The 18,805-nt window shown below is 41.1% G+C and overlaps 1 protein-coding gene across 1 annotated transcript; it reads right to left on the bottom strand.

Annotated features, from left to right (window-relative positions):
• Positions 1–905: 905 nt before the first annotated feature.
• LOC105813909 lies at positions 906–18,071 on the bottom strand. The gene is given in 7 exon segments (XM_012648735.1): positions 906–1,222; positions 1,225–2,259; positions 2,653–2,815; positions 3,078–3,488; positions 15,741–15,794; positions 16,967–17,192; positions 18,007–18,071. Coding segments are annotated over 7 exon segments (2,271 nt in total).
• Positions 18,072–18,805: the final 734 nt, after the last annotated feature.

Here is an 18,805-nt window from a genome sequence, read left to right as displayed (position 1 = left end):
AAGTTTATTAAGTTTTCTTACCATTTAAACCTAATTAAGCTGTCTTCCCTCTTTCATTCCTCCATCACGTCTCTCTGTACAGTCTTGTCTTTTACAATCATATTTGATTGAACACTGAAGCCAGAATGGGGATTTCTTAGCAAAGTTCAGATAGGTTTCCAATTGCTTGTTAATTAGCCTCTGATATCCTCTCTTCTGAAACTTCTCATTCATCATGGCATATTTTTTTGTACAGTAAAGATTAAATAAATTTGACCGAAGGCCTAGAAAGGAAGCAAGGGGAAGAGGCTGACCTCTCAGTCTTAGCAGCGACCAGTTACAAATCCAGAGGCTGAAAGACCTCTAAATAGGTGTCCCAGTTTCTAAATAGAACATTCTCTGTTGGGATTTACTCTCATAATAAAAGGTTACTCTTACTTTCCTAACTACCTCACTTCAAAGGTGGAAAATATTGCTTTTAGTTAAATCGTATCTTACATACTCAACTCTCTTTTTATATTTGTTACGAGTGGTTCAGCAACGGCAAGACAATTAGTCACTTCCCATGGCCACATTTCGATACTCTTTTCAAGAACCCGATTAGTATTGTCAAATTTGTTTCATTAAACTCTACTTCCTTAGAATCAGTTCTATTTTGCAGGTGTATTATGTTATGATCTCAATCTCTAAGCCCCAATATATGAAACATTCAAAATTTTAATTATAGAACTTTTTTTAAAAATTCCAAGTCTGACTCTATAGTTGCTTAATAGAAAGTGTATGCATTTTATTCAAGCTTTCCCCAAATATTGCTCCTAGAAGTTTTCTTCTACAAGGGCAAATTGAACAATTTTTTTGGATTTTTGGAGCATCTTTTCAGAGCACATCGCATTTTTTTTTTTTTTTTTTTGGAGCACATGGGTCTTTTATTTGGTTTGGTTTGGTTTTGCCAGACTTGGTTTAGGGAGTGGTAGCTGATGGACAGAAAAGCCGGGAAGGAACCATGCAGAGATGGTGGGCTGGAGGGAGGAGGTTCCAGCATGAAAACTAGAGCCTGGGCAGAGAGGAGCGGAGGGCCTCCGAGGTCTCCCCTGGGCCCTGAGGGTAAATGGCAGCAGGAGCCAGGTCTGTGGAGGCACAAGGGCTGTGCAGGGCCTGGGAGAGCCAGCAGCCCCCAGGCGCTGGGGCTGAGAGCCAGTGAGAGGAGGAGCAGATGTAGGGGCAGGAAGAGGAGTGAGTCTCTGATTTCGTTGATCCAGTCAGCGAAGTAGGTCACCCTGGTGAAGATGCTGGGGTGGGCGGGATGTCGGCAGTCCAGGCCCCAGCTGGCCAGCCCCACCAGGACCCAGGCACTGGGGACATAGCAGACCAGGGGCCCTCCAGAATCGCTTTGGCAGATGGATTTTCCTGTCAAAAAGTCTCCTGCACACACCATATCCTCATGCACAGAGTAAGTATTGCCTTTGCCAGTAATCTGACCATATAACAAATTACAGAACATGTTCTCAATGAGGATCACCCTACCCTCCTGGAGACTGAAGGGTGGTAATAGACGCACATCCTCGGTGAGCATTCCCCAGCCAGTTATCCAACAGGACACGTTACTGGGCAGCTGCATGTCTGGGGATGGGAGGCAGACTGGGACAACGTAGAAAGTGAAGTTGACAGGCAGGTCCAGCTGTAACATGGCAATGTCACTCCCAAAGGGGTGCAACTTCTCAAAGTCTGGGTGCGTGATAATCCGGTTCACAGAAATCTTCTGGGTGTGCTGGGTTTGCTGATACAGTTGAGTGTGTCCCAACAGAACCTAATAGTTCTCCAGGGCCTGGGATTTTTTGAGAAAGCAGTGGGCAGCTGAAACCAGCCAGTGGGAGTCGATGAGGACGGCTCCACAGAGGTGCGAGCCCTTGTACAGCAGGCTGGCCTGCCACGGCCACTGACCAGCCTCAGCGTCCTGGCCACCATATATCTTCCCCATCACCTCGGGCTTCCCGCACACTCTGTTGATGTCGTCTCTGGGGCTATCCTCTGCTTCAGATGGACCTTGGGCTCGGACTGCAGAGCCCAGGGGCCTGCCAGCTGCCTGCTGCCGGCCCTCCTGTGCCTCCAGGAGTCCTCGGGCCTCACGTGGAATCTGGGAGGGGCTGGGGCTGCGGGACGGCGGGGTGGGCGCAGCCTCCAAGCTCAGGAGCAGATGCAGCAGTGGCAGCGGCCAGAGGAGGGGGGCCGGCCGCCGGCCTTGGGTCCTCGCCGCCCCTGCAACCATGGCTGGACGCCAGACTGGCAGAGCACATCACATTTTAAATATAACAAAACAGAAACACACACACATACACAAAGGCCAGACAGGGAAAAGGCAAGAACTCCATTGTTACTAATTACATTTCAAAGAAACACTTTTAATTCACAACAAGGCAAAATTCACATTTACTCAAGAGCCTCACGACTCTGGATTCACTCACGGCCTTCCTGGATGAGTTATCTGTTGGCACAGAACTTACTTCCTTGAACTCAGTTCCTCAAAGCAACACGCATTTTCTCACAGTACGTGAGTCGGGAGCCTGGGCTGGGCTGTGTTCTACGTGGAGTGTCCCAAAGCTGCAGTCAGGGTGACAACTGGCTGCATTCTCAGCCGGACGCTTAGCTCGGGAGAAGCCCCCTCCTTTGACATGCTCTGCTCCTCGCTGGACCGCAGTGAAAGGTCCTTCCGGCACTCAGGGGAGGGGTCTACAAAGGCGCAGACAGCCAGAGCTATGGGCCAGGGGCACTTCGGAGCCTGCCCGCCGCACTTGCCACCGGGGCACAGACACCAGGACACCTGAATACTTTGGGAGGACTTGCGGCCAAATATCAAAAATCAGATCTTCAGCAAGCCAACGAGTGATAGATTCTTCTCATAAGAAAGTAAGGAAACGTTTCAGAACTGTATAAGACACACATCTGTCAAAAGGTTTTCCAAAACAAACCTTTTATTTTATATTCCAGGTATATTAAATGGTAACTAATATAACCAGCATTAACTACTCAGACTTGTATGCTAAGATCTTTCTCTTGTAATTGTCTAAAGCATTTGAGCAAAACCAGGGAATCCATCTCACCCCATCGCCTCGTCGCAGGTGAACCACCACCTCCCTGCTTGCTGCTTCGCGCACGGCAGCGCTGTCTAGGGTCCACATCTGTGAGGACAACGTTCGTAGCCTCTGTCCCAAACTGCCAGCATGATGGAGACCAAGCACGCGAACACACACTTTGTTTTTCATGGTTAGAACGGTGGAACGTGTGTTTCCCTGTGTTTTGGAAAAGGTGTAATACAAGGTACAACACATGTAATATTTTCCGGGTGCGGTGAGAGTATAAACACTCCCCGGTGCCTTATACGTGCGTCTGTTCCTCTTTGCAGGTCGTCCATCGAGCATCTGCGAGAGCCGCGCAGGCTGCTCCCCGCTGTGCGCGTCAGGCCGCAGGCAGGGCCTCCGCCTCCCCTGCTGCTTATCTGGGAATCCTCTGACCTATCATAGTGAGTTTTTAATTTAAAGGACAACATTTTCGATTTCCTGTATTTTTTTTTAATCTTTTGCTTTTTATTATAAATTTCTACTGCTCTTGACTCACACCCTCTTGTATTTGTTTTGACAATTCCTTGTCTTTGCTCTGTCCCCCGAGGGCCCCTTTCCAGTCATCTCATGGAAAACTCCAGAGTTGCGCGGGCCTGGGAATGAGGCCCCGTCTTGGCATGTAGATAACACAGAGATGAAGAAGGCCCTTCTTTCATCTTGTTGGACATGAATATTAGTTTGGCCGCAAGTTCTTTTTGCATCATTTTCGGGGAAGGTATGAGAGTGCGGGGTACGTGGCGCTGGGGGCAGGCATCTCGTCACTGATGCGTTTCTAGACACAATGGCTGGAGGGGGAGCTTCTCGATAGAGTCCCTGCGAGGTAGCCCCAGACGCAGGGTGGTCTCTTTCTGGAAGCCATAGCTGGACAGAGTGCTGCCAACTCCAGCTGCTGGCTGGCAAAAATCAGATGCCCTGGTCTTTGGGGTGCCTTCCTTGTGCTGCATTAGTGCTTTGACAACGCGGAGTGTCGTGTGGTTGGGTTGACTGCCGGGTGCTCACAAAGATCTGTGTGAGCAAATGCTGCAGCTGCCGTGGGACCCCTGCAGGGAAGAGAAAGGGGGGCAGGCACATCCGAACATTCTCAACATTGGTGTGGTGAAATATTTTTATGAAGTTTCTTTAGAATGAAATGTATTCTTTGTTGAATTTGGAGACGTTTTTACAATGTAATTTTTCTAACATTTCGAAAATTTGGTTTACAACTTCATCTTGATTAGGAGCTTCCCGCGTGGTCCTGGGTGTGTGTGTGCATGTGCATGTGTGTGAGCAGGTGTATGCACACGTGCATGTGTGCGTGCGCGTGTGTCTGTGTGCATGAGATGACTCTTTTAACCTTTTTCTAGGCTCAGACTTCCCTCCTCCCACCCGCTATTTCCAGGTCAGCATCAGGCCACTGCTGACTCCGTTGACTGGGGACTAAGCCAGCGGAGACATGAGCAGTCGGTGTCCAGGTCAGCGGCGACTTGGCATGGATTCTGGTTGCTTGGCTACTTCTTCCTCTTGGGAAGTATCTGGATAAACTTGATTCCTGGCTCTTGAAGCAGGAAGTGACTGCAACTTTATTTCTCTTCTGTTTAAATTTGGGGAAGTTGGAAGGTATGCAGAGGTTTTTGCTAGGAGTCTTCTAATCCACCGATACCTGAAGTTTCTAGGTGTGGGTGTTTTTGTGTTTTTACTACTTTGGTGTCACAGAGCTTCTTAGATGCACTTATTAATTTTTTTTCAGAGACTCTCACTCTGTCACCCAGGCTGGAGTGCAGTGCAGTGCTGCAATCACAGATCGCTGTAACCTCAAAATCCTGGGCTCAAGCGATCCTCCTGCCTCAGCCTCCCGGGTAGCTGGGACTACAGGTGTACGTCACCATGCCCGGCTAATTATTTTTTTAGAAATGGGGTCTTGTTATGTTGCCTAGGCTAGTCTCAAACTCCTAGGCTCAAGAGATCCCCCCACCTTAGCCTTCCAAAGCTCTGGGATGACAGGCATGAGCCACTGTACCCAGGTAAATGTGGGTGGCCTTTATTTTTTTCAAAACTTTTTTTGCCCCCTGCCCCGGCCTTCTATTACACATTGCCCCATAGGTATCTAAGGCTCTGTTTATTCTTCTTTAATCTTTCTTCATTCTGCTTTTTTTTAACTTAGATTATTTTTCTTGATCTGTCTTAAAGTGTGCTGATTCACTCTCCTGCCATCTCAAATCTTTGTTGACACCCTCGGATGATTTCTTTATCGTATTCTTTAACTACAGAATTTCCATTTAGTATTTTTTCCTTAACACATTGACTGCCACACCAGAAAAAAATTGTTTCCCCTGGGACCACAGTGTTTTATTAAAACAAAGCAATCCTTTCTAATTTGTTATTTTTTATTGTTTTCTGTGAGTGAGTTATATGCAACACAATCCAAGATTTTAGAATTAAATTGTCAGTATTAATTATAATAGTAAGAACATCAACAAGTAAGATGTTTAGGAACCAACTTCAGGGTTTTGTTTCATGAGACCCCGGGCTCAAAACTAGCCTGAGTTAAATACAACCCATGTGGCAGTCAATGTGTTAATACACTCATAATTTCTGTAGTCTTACTGAGAATCTGTTTATTGATTGATTTTCTCTCAGTTATTTAAATACTGTTTCTGTTAGTTTTTTGAACGTAATTTTAATAGCTGCTTTGAAGTCTATGCCAAATAAAAAACATCAAGGGACACTTAGTTTCCATGTACCAGTATTTTTATTAACAACGTTATTGAGATATAATTTACATGCCATAAAATTCACACATTTAAAGTGCATAATTCAATAGTTTTTAGTATGTGTGTGTGTGCATGTGTGTGTGTGTATGTGTGTGTGTATATATATATATGTATGTATATATAATGATGTGGTTTGAATTGTATACCCCAAAATTTATAAGTTGAAGTACTAACCCTCAATACCTCAGAAAGTAATGTTATTTAGAGATAGAGTCTTTACAGAGGTAATCAATTTAAAATAAAGTTATTAGCATGGGCCTCAATCTAATAAGACTGGTGTCCATCAGGGGAAAATTGAAAACAAATATGTAGGGAGATTACCAGGTGCATATGAGGCAAAGATCAGGGCGATGCCTCTACGAGCCAAGGAACCCCAAAGATTGGCAGCAAACCAAGAAAGCAAGGTGGAGGCGTGGGACAGCTGCTCAGCCCTCAGAAGGAAGCAAGTCTGCCCACACTCGTCCTCAGACTCCTAGCCTCCCACACTGGGGTACAAAACAATTTCCATTGCTTAAGCCGCCCAGCGTGTGACATCTGTGTGGCAGTCCGCACAGACCTGCACGTGCAGGCATGGGCAGGAGTCACCACAGTCGGTTCTTGATCATCTTCATCATATAAAAAGAATCCCTGCACCCTTTTCTATCAGCCCTTATTTCCTCCCTCCTCCCTCCCAGCCCCAAGAAACCACTAACCTACATTTTACCTATGTGGGACATTCATATAAACGGAATCACGCAATAGGCTGCTTTTGTGAGGGGCGTGCTGTGTCCAAGCCCAGCCACGTGGCAGCGTGTGTCAGAACTGCGTTCCTGTGGGTGGGCAATAGTCTCCTGCATGGACAGGCCACATTTGTTTCTCCATTCATCAGCTGGTGGATATTCGAGTTGTTTCTACCTTTTTGCTAGTAAGAATAATGATGTTATAGTTACACATGTATGAATTTTTGTGCAAACATGTTTTCATTTCTCTTGGGTACATTCCTGAGAGGGGAATTGCAGTTTCATATGTCAAATCGCTTTTTAACCATTAGAGGATATTTCAGACTGTTTTCCAAAGTGGCTGCATCATTTTACATTTTCACCAGCAGTACATAAGGGCTCTGATTACTGCATATACTCACCGACACTTGTTATTTGACTTTTTAATTCTAGCTATCCTAGTGGATTTGAAGTAGTATCTTATTGTGGTTTTGATATGCATTTCCCTAAATGACTACTGATTATTAACATCGTTTTATGTGCTCATTATTCATTTTTTTCCCTTTGGAGAAACACCTATCTATATCCTTTGTCCTTTGATTAATTGCAAGATTTGTCTTTTATTATTGAGTTATATTAGTTTTTTTTAAATTCTAGGTACAAGTCCCGTATCAGATATATGTTTAGCAATTATTTTCTCCCATTCTGTGGGCTATCTTTTCACTTTTTTAAATTTAGAAATATTTAATTCTGAAAGAAAGATTGCATATTTTCAAGGTATACACTATGATCATCATTACACACTATATGTGTGTAATGATTACACAAAGTAATTATCACACCCATCACCACCGATACTGTACATGAGCCTCTCAGAGCTTGTTACTCTTATACCTGAAAATCTGTGCTGTTGGACCAGCATCGTCCCATTTCTCTCACTCCCCGGCCCCTAGCAACTACCATTCCACTCTCTGATGCCGTGAGTTCAACTTTTAGATTCCACATATAATGAGCTCATATGGCATGTGTCTTTCTGTGTCCACCTTATTTCACTAGCTTAATGTCCTTTAGGTTCATCCATGTTGCTGCAAATGGCAGGGTTTCCTTTTTTATGGATGAATAATATTTCTTTGCATATACGTACCACATTTTCTTTATCCATTCATCAGTTGAACAGTTAGGTTGTTCCCATATCTTGGCTGTTGTGAATAGTGCTGTAACGAACATGGGGATACAGATATCTCTTCAGGATTGTCATTTCATTTCCTTTGCATATATACCCAGAAGTGGGATTGCTGGATTGGATGGGAGTTCTATTTTTAATTAAATAAAAGTCCCCATACTGTCTTCCATAATGGCTGTACTAACATATATATCCCCACCGACAGTGTACAGGAGTTCCCTTTTGTCCACACCCTCAACAACACTTGTTATCTCTTCTCTTTTTGATAATAGCATCCTAACTGTTAAGAGGTAATATCTTGTCATGGGTGTGCTTTGCATTTCTCTAGTGATAGTGATGCTTAGCACCTTTTCATACACCTGTTGGTCACTTGTATGTCTTGTTTGGAAAAATATCTATTCAGGTCCTTTGCTTATTTTTTAATCGAGTTTCTTTCTTTCCTTTTTGCTTTTGAGTTTTGTGATTTTCTTAAACATTTTGGATATTATTTATTATTAAATATGTGTTTTGCAAATATTTTCTGCCATTCTGTAAATTGCGTTTCCACTTTGTTGTTTCCTGTGTTATGCAGAAGCTTTTAGTCTGATGCAGTCCCACTTGTTTATTTTTGCTTTTGATTCCTGTGCTTTTGGTTCATATCCGAAAAAATCATTGCCAAGACTAATATCAAGGAGCTTTTACTCTCTTTCTCATCTAGGAGTTTTATGGGTTTAGATATTATACCTTTTCATTTTCTTAATAGAGCCCTATTTCAAGCACAAAATGTTTTTAGTTTGATGAAGACTTATTTATCTATTTTTCCCTTCTTTTGCTCTTAGCAATTGGTGTCATATCTAAAAATCAGTTGCCAAATTCAAAGTTATGTAAACATATATATTATATTCTAAAAGTTTTATTGTTTCAGCTCTCACATTTAAGACATTGATACATTTTGAGTTGATGTGTGTGTGTAGTGTGACAAAAGGGTCAACTTCATTCTTTTGCATGTGGCTATCCAGTCGTCCCAGCACCATTTGTTGGAATCTTCTAAGGTCTTGGCACCCTTGTCGAAATTCATTTGACCGTGGCTGTATGGATCTATTTTTGGACTCTCAATTCTATTCAATATATATGTGTGTATGTCTACATACGTGTGTGTATATAAGTTTCAATCCTCCTATTTTGGTCTATTTTTTTTGAAGATTGTTTTGTACTATTTTGTGTCCCTTGAAATTCCATATGAATTTTTATACTCCCTGTGTTAATTTATGCCAAAAGTCAGCTGGAATTCTAACTTTAATTGAGTTGTATCTGTAGATCAATTTGGGCAGTGTTCTCATCCTAACAGTAGTTAGTTTTCTGCAGCATGGGAGAGTTTTCCATTTATTGAGATCTTTAATTATGCTCAACATTTTGTATTTTTTAAAATATGTGTTTTATATTTTTTGTTACATTTATTTCTATTATTTTATTTCTCTTGAAGTTATTATAAATGGGATTTGTTCTTAATTCCATTTTTATATTGTTTATTGCTGGTGTATAAAAACACAACTCATTTTGTATCTTGTATCTTGCAACCTTGATGATCATGTTAATTAGTTCTAATAGCTTGTTTTAGTGGACTCCTTAGGATATTCTCCAAACAACATCATGTCATCTCTGAATAGAATAGTTTTATTTCTGCCTTACCTTTTCTTTTACTTGCCTAATGCCTTGGCTAGTGCATCCAGCACAAGTCTGAGTAAAAGAGCAAACATCCTTGCCTTGTTGCTGCCCACAGGAGAAGGCTACTAGTCTTTCACCATTAGTATTATGTGAACTGTGGGTTCTTCAGGGTGCCCTTCATGAGGTTGAGGAAGTTCCCTTCTGTTCCTAGTTTGTCGCACATTTGTATCGTGAAAGAGTGTTGCAATACGTCAAATACTCTTTCTGCATCAATAGAGATAATAATTTCTTGTTTATTCTATTGATATGCTATATTAATTGATTTTTGGCTACTAAACCAAATTTGCTTCCTGGGATAAATTCCACTTGGCCAAGATGTATAACTATTTTTACATGCTGATCAATTTAGTTTGCAAGTATTTTGTGGAGCATTTTTTGCATCCATATTTATAAGAGATGTTGATCTGTAGCATGCTTTTCTTGTGAGATCTTTGATTTCGATATATGGTTTATACTACACTTATAAATTGAATTGGTAAGTTTTCCCTCATCTCCATATTTTAATAATATTTTGTAAAGCATTGTTATTAATTCTTCTTTAAATGATTGGTAGAATTCAGCGGTCAAGCCGTGTAAGCTTGGGTTTTTTCGGTAATTTTTTGATCACTAATTCAATCTCTTCACTTATAACGGATCTATTCACATTATATATTTCTTCTCGAGTTAGTGGTTCATGCCTTTCTGGGAATTTGTCCATTTCATCTAAGTGATCTGATTTATCGGCATGCAATTGTTCATAGCATTGTAAGGTCCATAGTAATGTCACGCTTTCATTTCTCTGATTCTAGTCAATCTATCTTGATTTTTCAATTTAGTTGATAGCATAAATAACTTCCTGTAGTATTTTGTGTAAGGTGGGTCTGCTACAAACAAATTCTCTCAGGTTTTGTTTATTTGAGAAACTCTATATTTTACCTTTAATTTTTTAAATATGGCTTTGCTAGGTGTAATATTCTTGGTTAGATTTTTTTCCTTGAGCACTTTGAATATATTATACCACTGCATTCTACTTCTGCTGTTCCTGATCATGAGTTAGCTGTTAATCTAATTGGGATACTCTTTTAAATACAAGTCATTTTTCTCTTTCCGAAATCAATAATTTCTCCTTGACTTTAACTTTCAGCCTTTTAAATAATGTGTCTGTTTGAGGATTTGTTTGCATTTATTCTACTTGGAGTTTGTTTAGTTTCCTGGATGTATGGGTTTATGGTTTTCAACAAAACTGGGAAACTTTCAACATGCGTTTCTTTAAAAATTTTTCTTTTCTTCTTTCTGGCACTCCCACTATGTGTATATTGGTGTGCTTAATGGTGTCCCACACCTCTCTGAGGCTCTGTTCATTTTTCTTCATACTTTTCCTTCTGTTTTCAGATTGCAAAGTCTCCACCACTCTGTGTTTGCAGGGCTCTCTGGCAGGGCTCTCTTTGCATCTCTCCCTAGTGACACCGAAATTTTAAGCTCCGCCAGTTTCTGGCTGGTTGCTCCATTGCTTTTAACAATGTGCAGTGGCATATACTGCTATGCAGATTAATCAGATCAGATTTGATAGCCTTTGAAGGAATAGTTCCAAGGTCAGTGTTTGATATTTGTGTTGACTCCTAGAGGACTTCTAGCTGTCTCCTTTCCTGGTTGTGCATGTATTATACAGTTTAAAACTCTGCGTTGTACAGTTTAACCTGTAGCTTCATTGCATCTACCAGTTCCTCCCAGTGGCGTTTTACCACAATCCCCTAACTTTGAGATGCTCTTAGATTTGAACTTCTCCATACCCAGCTGCAAATGAAGTCGGTTTGTTGGGAAAGGATTAACAGCTATCTGTTTTACAGTCTGCTTCGCCTCCCAGGCAAATTCTCTGAGCCAGGGCCCTAGAAATGAGGTTGGAGACAGTGGCGAGCTTTTCTCAGCAGCGATCCTGTAGCAGGAGCTGGGGGCCTTGTGGTGGTGTGGGGGCAGTGGCTTTGGGTCTTCTCTGCTGGTCTCTCCCCACATGGAGCCGCTACCTCTGTCTTACTGTCAGACCAGGGGGAAAGTGGGGCCCTGGTATGCTCAGGAACCCACCTAAGCTTGGGCCTCCCTCCCACAGGCGTGCACTCTCCAGAAGAGAGCCCTCGCCTCTGGGGAGCCCTTGCTCAGCCGGGTAGCTGGGGCGGGAGGAGCAACGCTAATGTCCTGCTGCTCCCAAGAGGAAAACCCTGCAAAGGGGAACCGAGTCTGGGCTGCGCCGGTCGGAAGTGGAGTTTCCAGCTCACTGAGCTGGAGCGGGGAGAGAGGGTGCAGTCTTGGGCACGTTTGACAGAACCACATTTCACAGAACCACATTTCAGTAGGTGTCTTTAATAGGTGTTTCTTTATTTGCTGTGTGCCCTGAAGACCATTTCCAGATGCTTAATTTTTTTTATTTCTAAATAATTTTCACCAGTCTCACTGGGGATCATCAGAAAAGATCCTTAAGCTGTCATGCTGGAAATTAGAATGATTATTATTTTTTTTTAAGATATAGGTCACATGAGTCAGAGTTTCCTGTTTCTTTGTATGTCTCTTTTTGTTGTTGTTGTTGAAAATTGGTCATTTTTATGTAATCGATGTTAGCAATATTGGCCTTTATTTGCTTAGTAACTTGTCTGGGCTATATCTGAAATTTGTCTTCCCTAGAGTGTGCAGCCATTCATGTATCTCTTCGGTTATGTTTATTTTTTCTTGTTTTTGTTTGCAGCCTGGCTTCCCAGGGGTGTCCACTCCCACAGCTGGCTTAGTGCTCAGCCAGTGACTGGCAGAGGTTTCGGGAACTCCTCAGAACCAACTTCCATCCCGGTGGGCTGTGATCCTTCTGCTAGCGCCGTGATCCTCCGTGCTGCGGTGGGTGCGGGTGGCCAGCGCGGGGCAGGCTCAGGCTGCGCTTTGGCTGGGCGCTTTCCCCTCTGCGTTCGCAGCGGCCATGCTGCCGGGAGTTTGTGGCCACGTGGAACCTTCTCTCCTCACTGAAGCAACCTCAGACTAGTAATGTCATGTCTCTCTTCATCACCGAACACCAATATTTGCTTTCCAGAGTGTTAAATTTCTGTTTTCATCAATGTTTTCCAATTTTACTGTTCTTATTGAGTACAAGATTTGCCAACTTTCTCTACCCTAACCCGAATCCTGCTCTTGGTTCTTTTTTTTTTTTCAAATTAACTTTTGAATTTCTTTTTTTAATTCTATTGAAAATTATTCATTTCATTATAGTTTTCATTTATCCATGTATATAAATACATTTCTGATATAAATTTAATACCTTAAATTTTATTACACAATACTAAAATTTAATAGTTTTTTAAAATTTTTTCTTTGTATTGATTATATTTTCCAGAGTCTTGAGATTTATTTTTTTGAGTTGTAATGATAATAATAATAAATGTCATTGCAATGGAAATACACAAATTGTGTGCACCTGAGATAAATTTTAAAATATGTCATGAGAAGTGATATTATATATATACCTATTTACATGTGAGGTGATTTTGCAAATACATTTTGATTTAAAAAAAGACTAGGATTAGCTTATATTGCGTGTTTTCCTTATGGTTGCTGTAATGAATTGTCACAAACTTAGAGGCCTAAAATGGCACAAATTTAATTTCTCAGATTTCTATATGCCGGAAGTCTGGATGGGCTCAGCTGGTTTCTCTGCTCCAGGTCTCACAAGGCTGAAATCCGGGTGCCAACAGGGCTGCGTTTCTCTTGAGGCTCTTAATAAAATCTGCTTGCACACGCTTCAGGTTGCTGCAGGACTCATGTCCTTGTCTTTGCAGGAATGGAGGTCCCTGGCTCCTCCATCCTCGAGCCAGCAGTGGGGAATCAAATCTCTGGGCTTTGACTCTTTGACTTCTGGTTCTGCTGCATCTCTTCTGTCTCCAGCTAGAGGAACTTCTCATCTATTAGAGGCCGATATGACTCGGTCTACCTGGCTATTCCTGGCTACCATCTCTATCTTAAAGTCTGTAGCCTTAATTCTGCCTGCAAAGTTCCTCTTGCCGTGTGAGGTGGCTTATGCTCTGAGTGCGGGGATTGGGGCGTGCACGTCACTGAGGAGGGGCCAAAGGTATATGTGACCAAGCACACGTAGCTGGTAATTTCCAAACCAAGAATTCAAACCCAGAACTTTTCTGTTTCAAAGCCTATTTTGTTGTATTGTTATCGTCAGTATTAGTTGTAGTTGTGTTGGTATTTTCTTCTACTTATCTTTGAATATCTTTTTTGTAAAATCTTAAATATGCAGTTTTTGCTAATTATTTTGATACAAACACAATGCCTTTGCATTACTGAAAATGTGAAAATAATAAATTATATTAAAAAAAACAATAGATAATCCTGCAACATTGTGACCACAGTGAATATTTGTGTATATATTCCCAAGTTTTTTCTGCATGTGTGCATACAAGTATATCAATACTTACATTAAAACTCAGGTTAATAAGATTTTAGTTAATGTTATTTTAATTTCTATTATCCTTAAATGTACTTCAAAAATATTAATTTCTTAATATATTTCACCACAAAATACACAAAAATTTGTCAACCATTTTCTTAGTTTGGCTATATGGGTTATTTCAAAATGTTACCTATTTTATAATAATTTACAGAGAATACCTTTGCAAAGAAAAAAACGCTTTCTTTTCATGTGGAAAACAATTGTCTGGATTCCTTAAGAATGAAAACAAGGACACATAACATGGAATTCTGGCAAGTCTGGCAAAGCCTGGGAAAGCCGGGATGGTGACGGCGCGTCTGCCTATTTCCTCAGCCGGGTAGAGCGGGAGTTGCGAAAGCATTTGCACAGGTTCAAAGTATTTGCTGGGCACCGTCAACTCACGATCCATGAGAGTCACAGCCAGATTAGTCCTTACAGACTGTTAAATATGGTATTTATTCCTAGCCGATTTGAGGCAAGAATATTTTTGAAAACATCTATTAATTAATTAGCTCTATTAAATTGCTAGGGATTTGTGGCAGTTGTCATTGTTAGTGGCTGCCTCATGCACCAGTTTGAAGCCTGCATTCCACGCCTCAGCTTCCTCCATCTATGAAACGCAGGTAATTGGGTGAGATCTGGCAAGCCTGAAATCCACAGGGCGAACAGGAAGGTCAGAAATCCAAGTGCAAGTTCATGATGTGGCCTCGAGTTCAGACTCCACAGGGTGAGCCAGACAGGCTGGACATCCAGACAGTTTCTATACCGCAGTCTTGAGCTGAGTTCTGTGTTCTTTGGGGAACCGCAAGCTTTTCTCTTCAGCCTTCAACTGATTGGAGGATGCCCACCCACCCGATGCGGGTAATCAGATTTACTCAAAGTCCATGGATGTCCATGTTAATCATATCTAAAAAAATAACTCCACAGCAACATCTAGACTGGTGTTTAACCAAAAACTGGGCACCATAGCATAGCCAAGGTGACACTTAAAATTAACCATCACGAGAGATTTTTCTTGTTACTGGAAACATTCAGCTCTCATTGTGTTGTCTTTAACTAAATAATTGTCAATTACATTGATGCCCAGTTATGAGTCTCTTGTGTGATTAAACTATTTTAGGAATAAGCTCCTACATGATAGCTTAGGCGAGAGAGCATGAATCGTTCACTTCTGTATGCTTAAGAGTAAGGATCACCAACTGTGTGCATTCCTAATGTGCATGTGGCCCTGATAAGAAACCTTCAAAAAATCCCTACTGCTTAAAAACTCTTTATATCCTTTTTTGGATCTGTTCATCAAACTGTGGCTCACAAGTCAAATCTGGCCCACCATCTGTTTTTGTGAATAATGTTTCATTGGAACATAGTGCACTGATTCATTTCATGCTGTCTGTGGCAACATCCATGCTGTAACTGCATTGCTGATTTCTTGCAACAAACATCATAAGGTCCACAAAGCTAAAAATATTCACTCCTTGTGCCTTTACAGGAGAAGTATGGCGGCCCATGGTGCGTCACAGCACTGGTCTGTTATTTCAGAACTCTACTACGTGTCCGTGCCCCGACCTGAGCTCCGCGCATTTGCCTTCTCCCTTGGGGTGTCCGTGCAGGATGTCTTTCCCTCCTCACCTATTGGGACTGACACGCTACTGTTTACTAGGTCCATATCAAGTAATAGCTCAGTCCTAGATGCCTTTCCTAATGTCCCTAGATACAGACTGACATTTTTTTTCTGTCTTCCTTTTACCAATGGCTCTTTATACCTATCTTTGTCACTTATGTCATGGCTTTATGATTAGTATGATTCCATTTGTCTCATTTCTCCCTTCCTAAAGGCACACTTTGCTAATGCGAGCTACTCACCTTGGATTCACTGCAGCGTCCGGGTTTCCCAGGTACCTTACGGATTATAAGTAGCTGAAAACAATTGATGGCATAGAATTAAACTCTATGAAACTGCATTGAAATAAATTTTATATGTCTTAGTCATTTTCTTCAGCCTTGTAAAAGAAACCTTTTACATGGATAATGGGAAAGCGCTGTCCGCAGTTGAAGCAGAAGTTTAAAAGCTTTTTCTATGAACCGTCAGAGAGTAAGTATTTTGGGCTTTGCACACCATTAAAGACTCAATGTGACTGTCACGTATCCTTTTATTTTTTATCTTTAAAAATGTAAGAAAAAGTCTCAAATTATGGGCAATATGAAAACAGATTATGGGAGGATTTAGCCGTTTGGAAGCAAATCTGCATGTCCTCCCTTCTCACGGACACCCAAGGTTGAGAGTGAGTCCTGCAGAGGCATGGCCCAAAGCTGAAAGAAGTGCGCAAACAGAATCGGTATTTGCGTCCTTACCGTACTTTCAGTTGTTCTAATATAGACTTCTGGGGCTTAAATCTGCCTTTCTTTCATTATAATACCGTCCATAAAATTGTTTCTAACACATGATAAGGAAGAAACATATACATATATACACAATTATTTACAAACCTGTTAAGCAGATTTATATATTTGAAGGACCGTTTTCTTCTTTCTGGGCATTTCAACTAGGGCTCTAAGTACTACACTTTTATACTGCATTTTGAAAATAGAGCATAATTTGATGGTGAGGAGTGGCTCCTGTTGACATTTGGTTCACGTAAAGGGAAACAGTGTTCTTAAAACACCACAGCAGGCCGATTTCTGTGACACTGACAGACAACACATTTGTCCCTACAACGTACTTCATCATTTCTAGCTACGGCCTTTTGATTTTCTAACTCTCCTATTGTACGTAAAGTACAGTGCATTGTGCTAGGGACTTTCTGAGGGTCACTCAGAAATGAATGGCAGTCTTCCTGGTACTTTCTCTCAGGAGTTAATTGAGGTAATTACATCATTCGTAAACATTTGTTTAGTCTTCAAGTAGGTTGATTTTTTTCACTAGTTGTCAAGAACTAATTAACAATTTATATTATCAGTACATAAATAAACTCTTAGAAAATTACTTCACCAAAGAAAATTTAAACAGTGAAGACACAGATGCGATAGAAATAACTATGACATCCCTGAATAACCCTGACACGTCAGGCCAGCCGGAAGAATGTGCTCACCGTGTGTTCCAGGGACACACTCGCACGTTTCTGTGCCGTCCGCGGCAGCCGCGCTGCGCCTTCGTCGCGGGAGATTGTCTGGCTGAGAAGCAACTCCTCTCTGTAGGAAGCACCAAATTTTGAACTGTGAAAGGTACTGATAGTAAGAGTTTTGCTTTTTTCCATGGCCAGCAATTTTAAAAAAAATACATTGTGAAGCTGTTGTGATGTAAAGATGTAGAAGCAGCTGTGAAATTAAAAAATACTCAGTTACACAATGAATCAGGTAAACATTTAGAAGTGTGATCAATAACAAAGTCATGTTATCTTTAAGAAAGTATTGGTGTGACCAGAACAATAGCATAATATCTTATCCACTTCAGAGATTGTATAATTTGAATTTAATTCATATGCCAATAGTGTGTTGGATTGAATAGTCTAATTAAAACTTTCATTATATTAGGAAAAAATTAGAGACACATTTAACAAAAGAAATAAATTTGAAGAAATTAAATAATTTTAGGAAAAAAATCAAGTTCTTATATGACCCAAAACAAACAAAAAGTATTGGTAAAGTAGAAGGGAGAACCCATTAACGGCATTCACACACCCACCCACACTGTATCTAAGCCTTCCTCATCAGCCGTAGTGAGTATTTAAATATTATGTTAATTGTGGGATAATTTTCAGTTCCAGCTGTCTATGATAATGAAACTCTCACCTTTTCTTAAAGGCCCTGTGCCATAAACAGCTCATTGACAGGAACACAGTTTCTGATAAGGAATGGAGGTTTTTCTTTTGTTTTATTAACTGCTATATGTCCCTGCAAAGATGCCTGTCAATAGAAGGTGCTCAATTAATTCTGAGTAAACGTTCTTCAGTCCTTAAATTTCTAATACTCTCAGTATCTGTTCATGTCAAATAGCACACGCACACACAATACATATATATTTATATATACACATATACGTACAGTACATAAATCTATAGGTTTCTATCTATGCAATTTTACCTTGGGAAATACTTTGTGTGGTCGTGTGGCAGGGGTATTTAGTGCTCACCAGATAACCGTTTGCTGTTCTGTATTCCCCCGCTTCCGTTGCAGAGTTTTTAGCAGATGTGCCATTTTCCGGCCAAGGCTGTTGAGAGACCGTGCGTCTCCTCCCGCCTTTTTGTCCCCTAATGCAGCACACTTGAAGGGCCCTTATTCTTAATTATAGTGATAGAAAGGGACTACTCAGGCTATATTTGCCTTTAATATTAAACCCTACGGATTCTGGGTGTATGTGTTGTATCAACAAAGACCATCCTATCATGACTAATGTAGTTGTTTGATATCACCATCTAGCTAATGTGCATTCTTTCACTTTTTCAAACGATGCTTCTTCTAGAAAATAAATCCTGATAAAACTGTGGTCTATGAGAAGAATGTCTTTATAAGGTGTTCTTTGACAAGATCCAGCCACAGTGTTGACATTTATGGACTATTAGTCAAGTGGATTCATCATCATTTCTACCCCCTACAAATCTCTTCCCAGGCCCCCAGCTGATGGTCTATCTAGGCATGGAATCTCCAGCCTGCCATCTCAATCCTAACCTTTCCTACTTTTACTTTTTTGGAGACTCATCTTCATAATCCAACAAAAAAAACCCATCTTCAATGTTTATTCCTTCTAACTCCCTACTCTATAAAGAGGAGCTTTAAGATTTCCTTTCATAATTTCTTCTCATCTCTGAAAACCTCTACATAAGCATTCCTTTATTTTATAGAAACATTAATTGATATGCATTACTTCTCCAGACTCCTTACGCAGTCGTCCAATTGCCCCTCAATCTGCTTTCATACTCTCTGTTCTTCTG

This window comes from Propithecus coquereli, unplaced genomic scaffold (assembly GCF_000956105.1).
Source record: "Propithecus coquereli isolate 6110/MARCELLA unplaced genomic scaffold, Pcoq_1.0 Scaffold294, whole genome shotgun sequence".
Lineage (NCBI taxonomy): Eukaryota > Metazoa > Chordata > Mammalia > Primates > Indriidae > Propithecus > Propithecus coquereli.
This window is presented reverse-complemented; position numbering and strand designations above follow the sequence as displayed.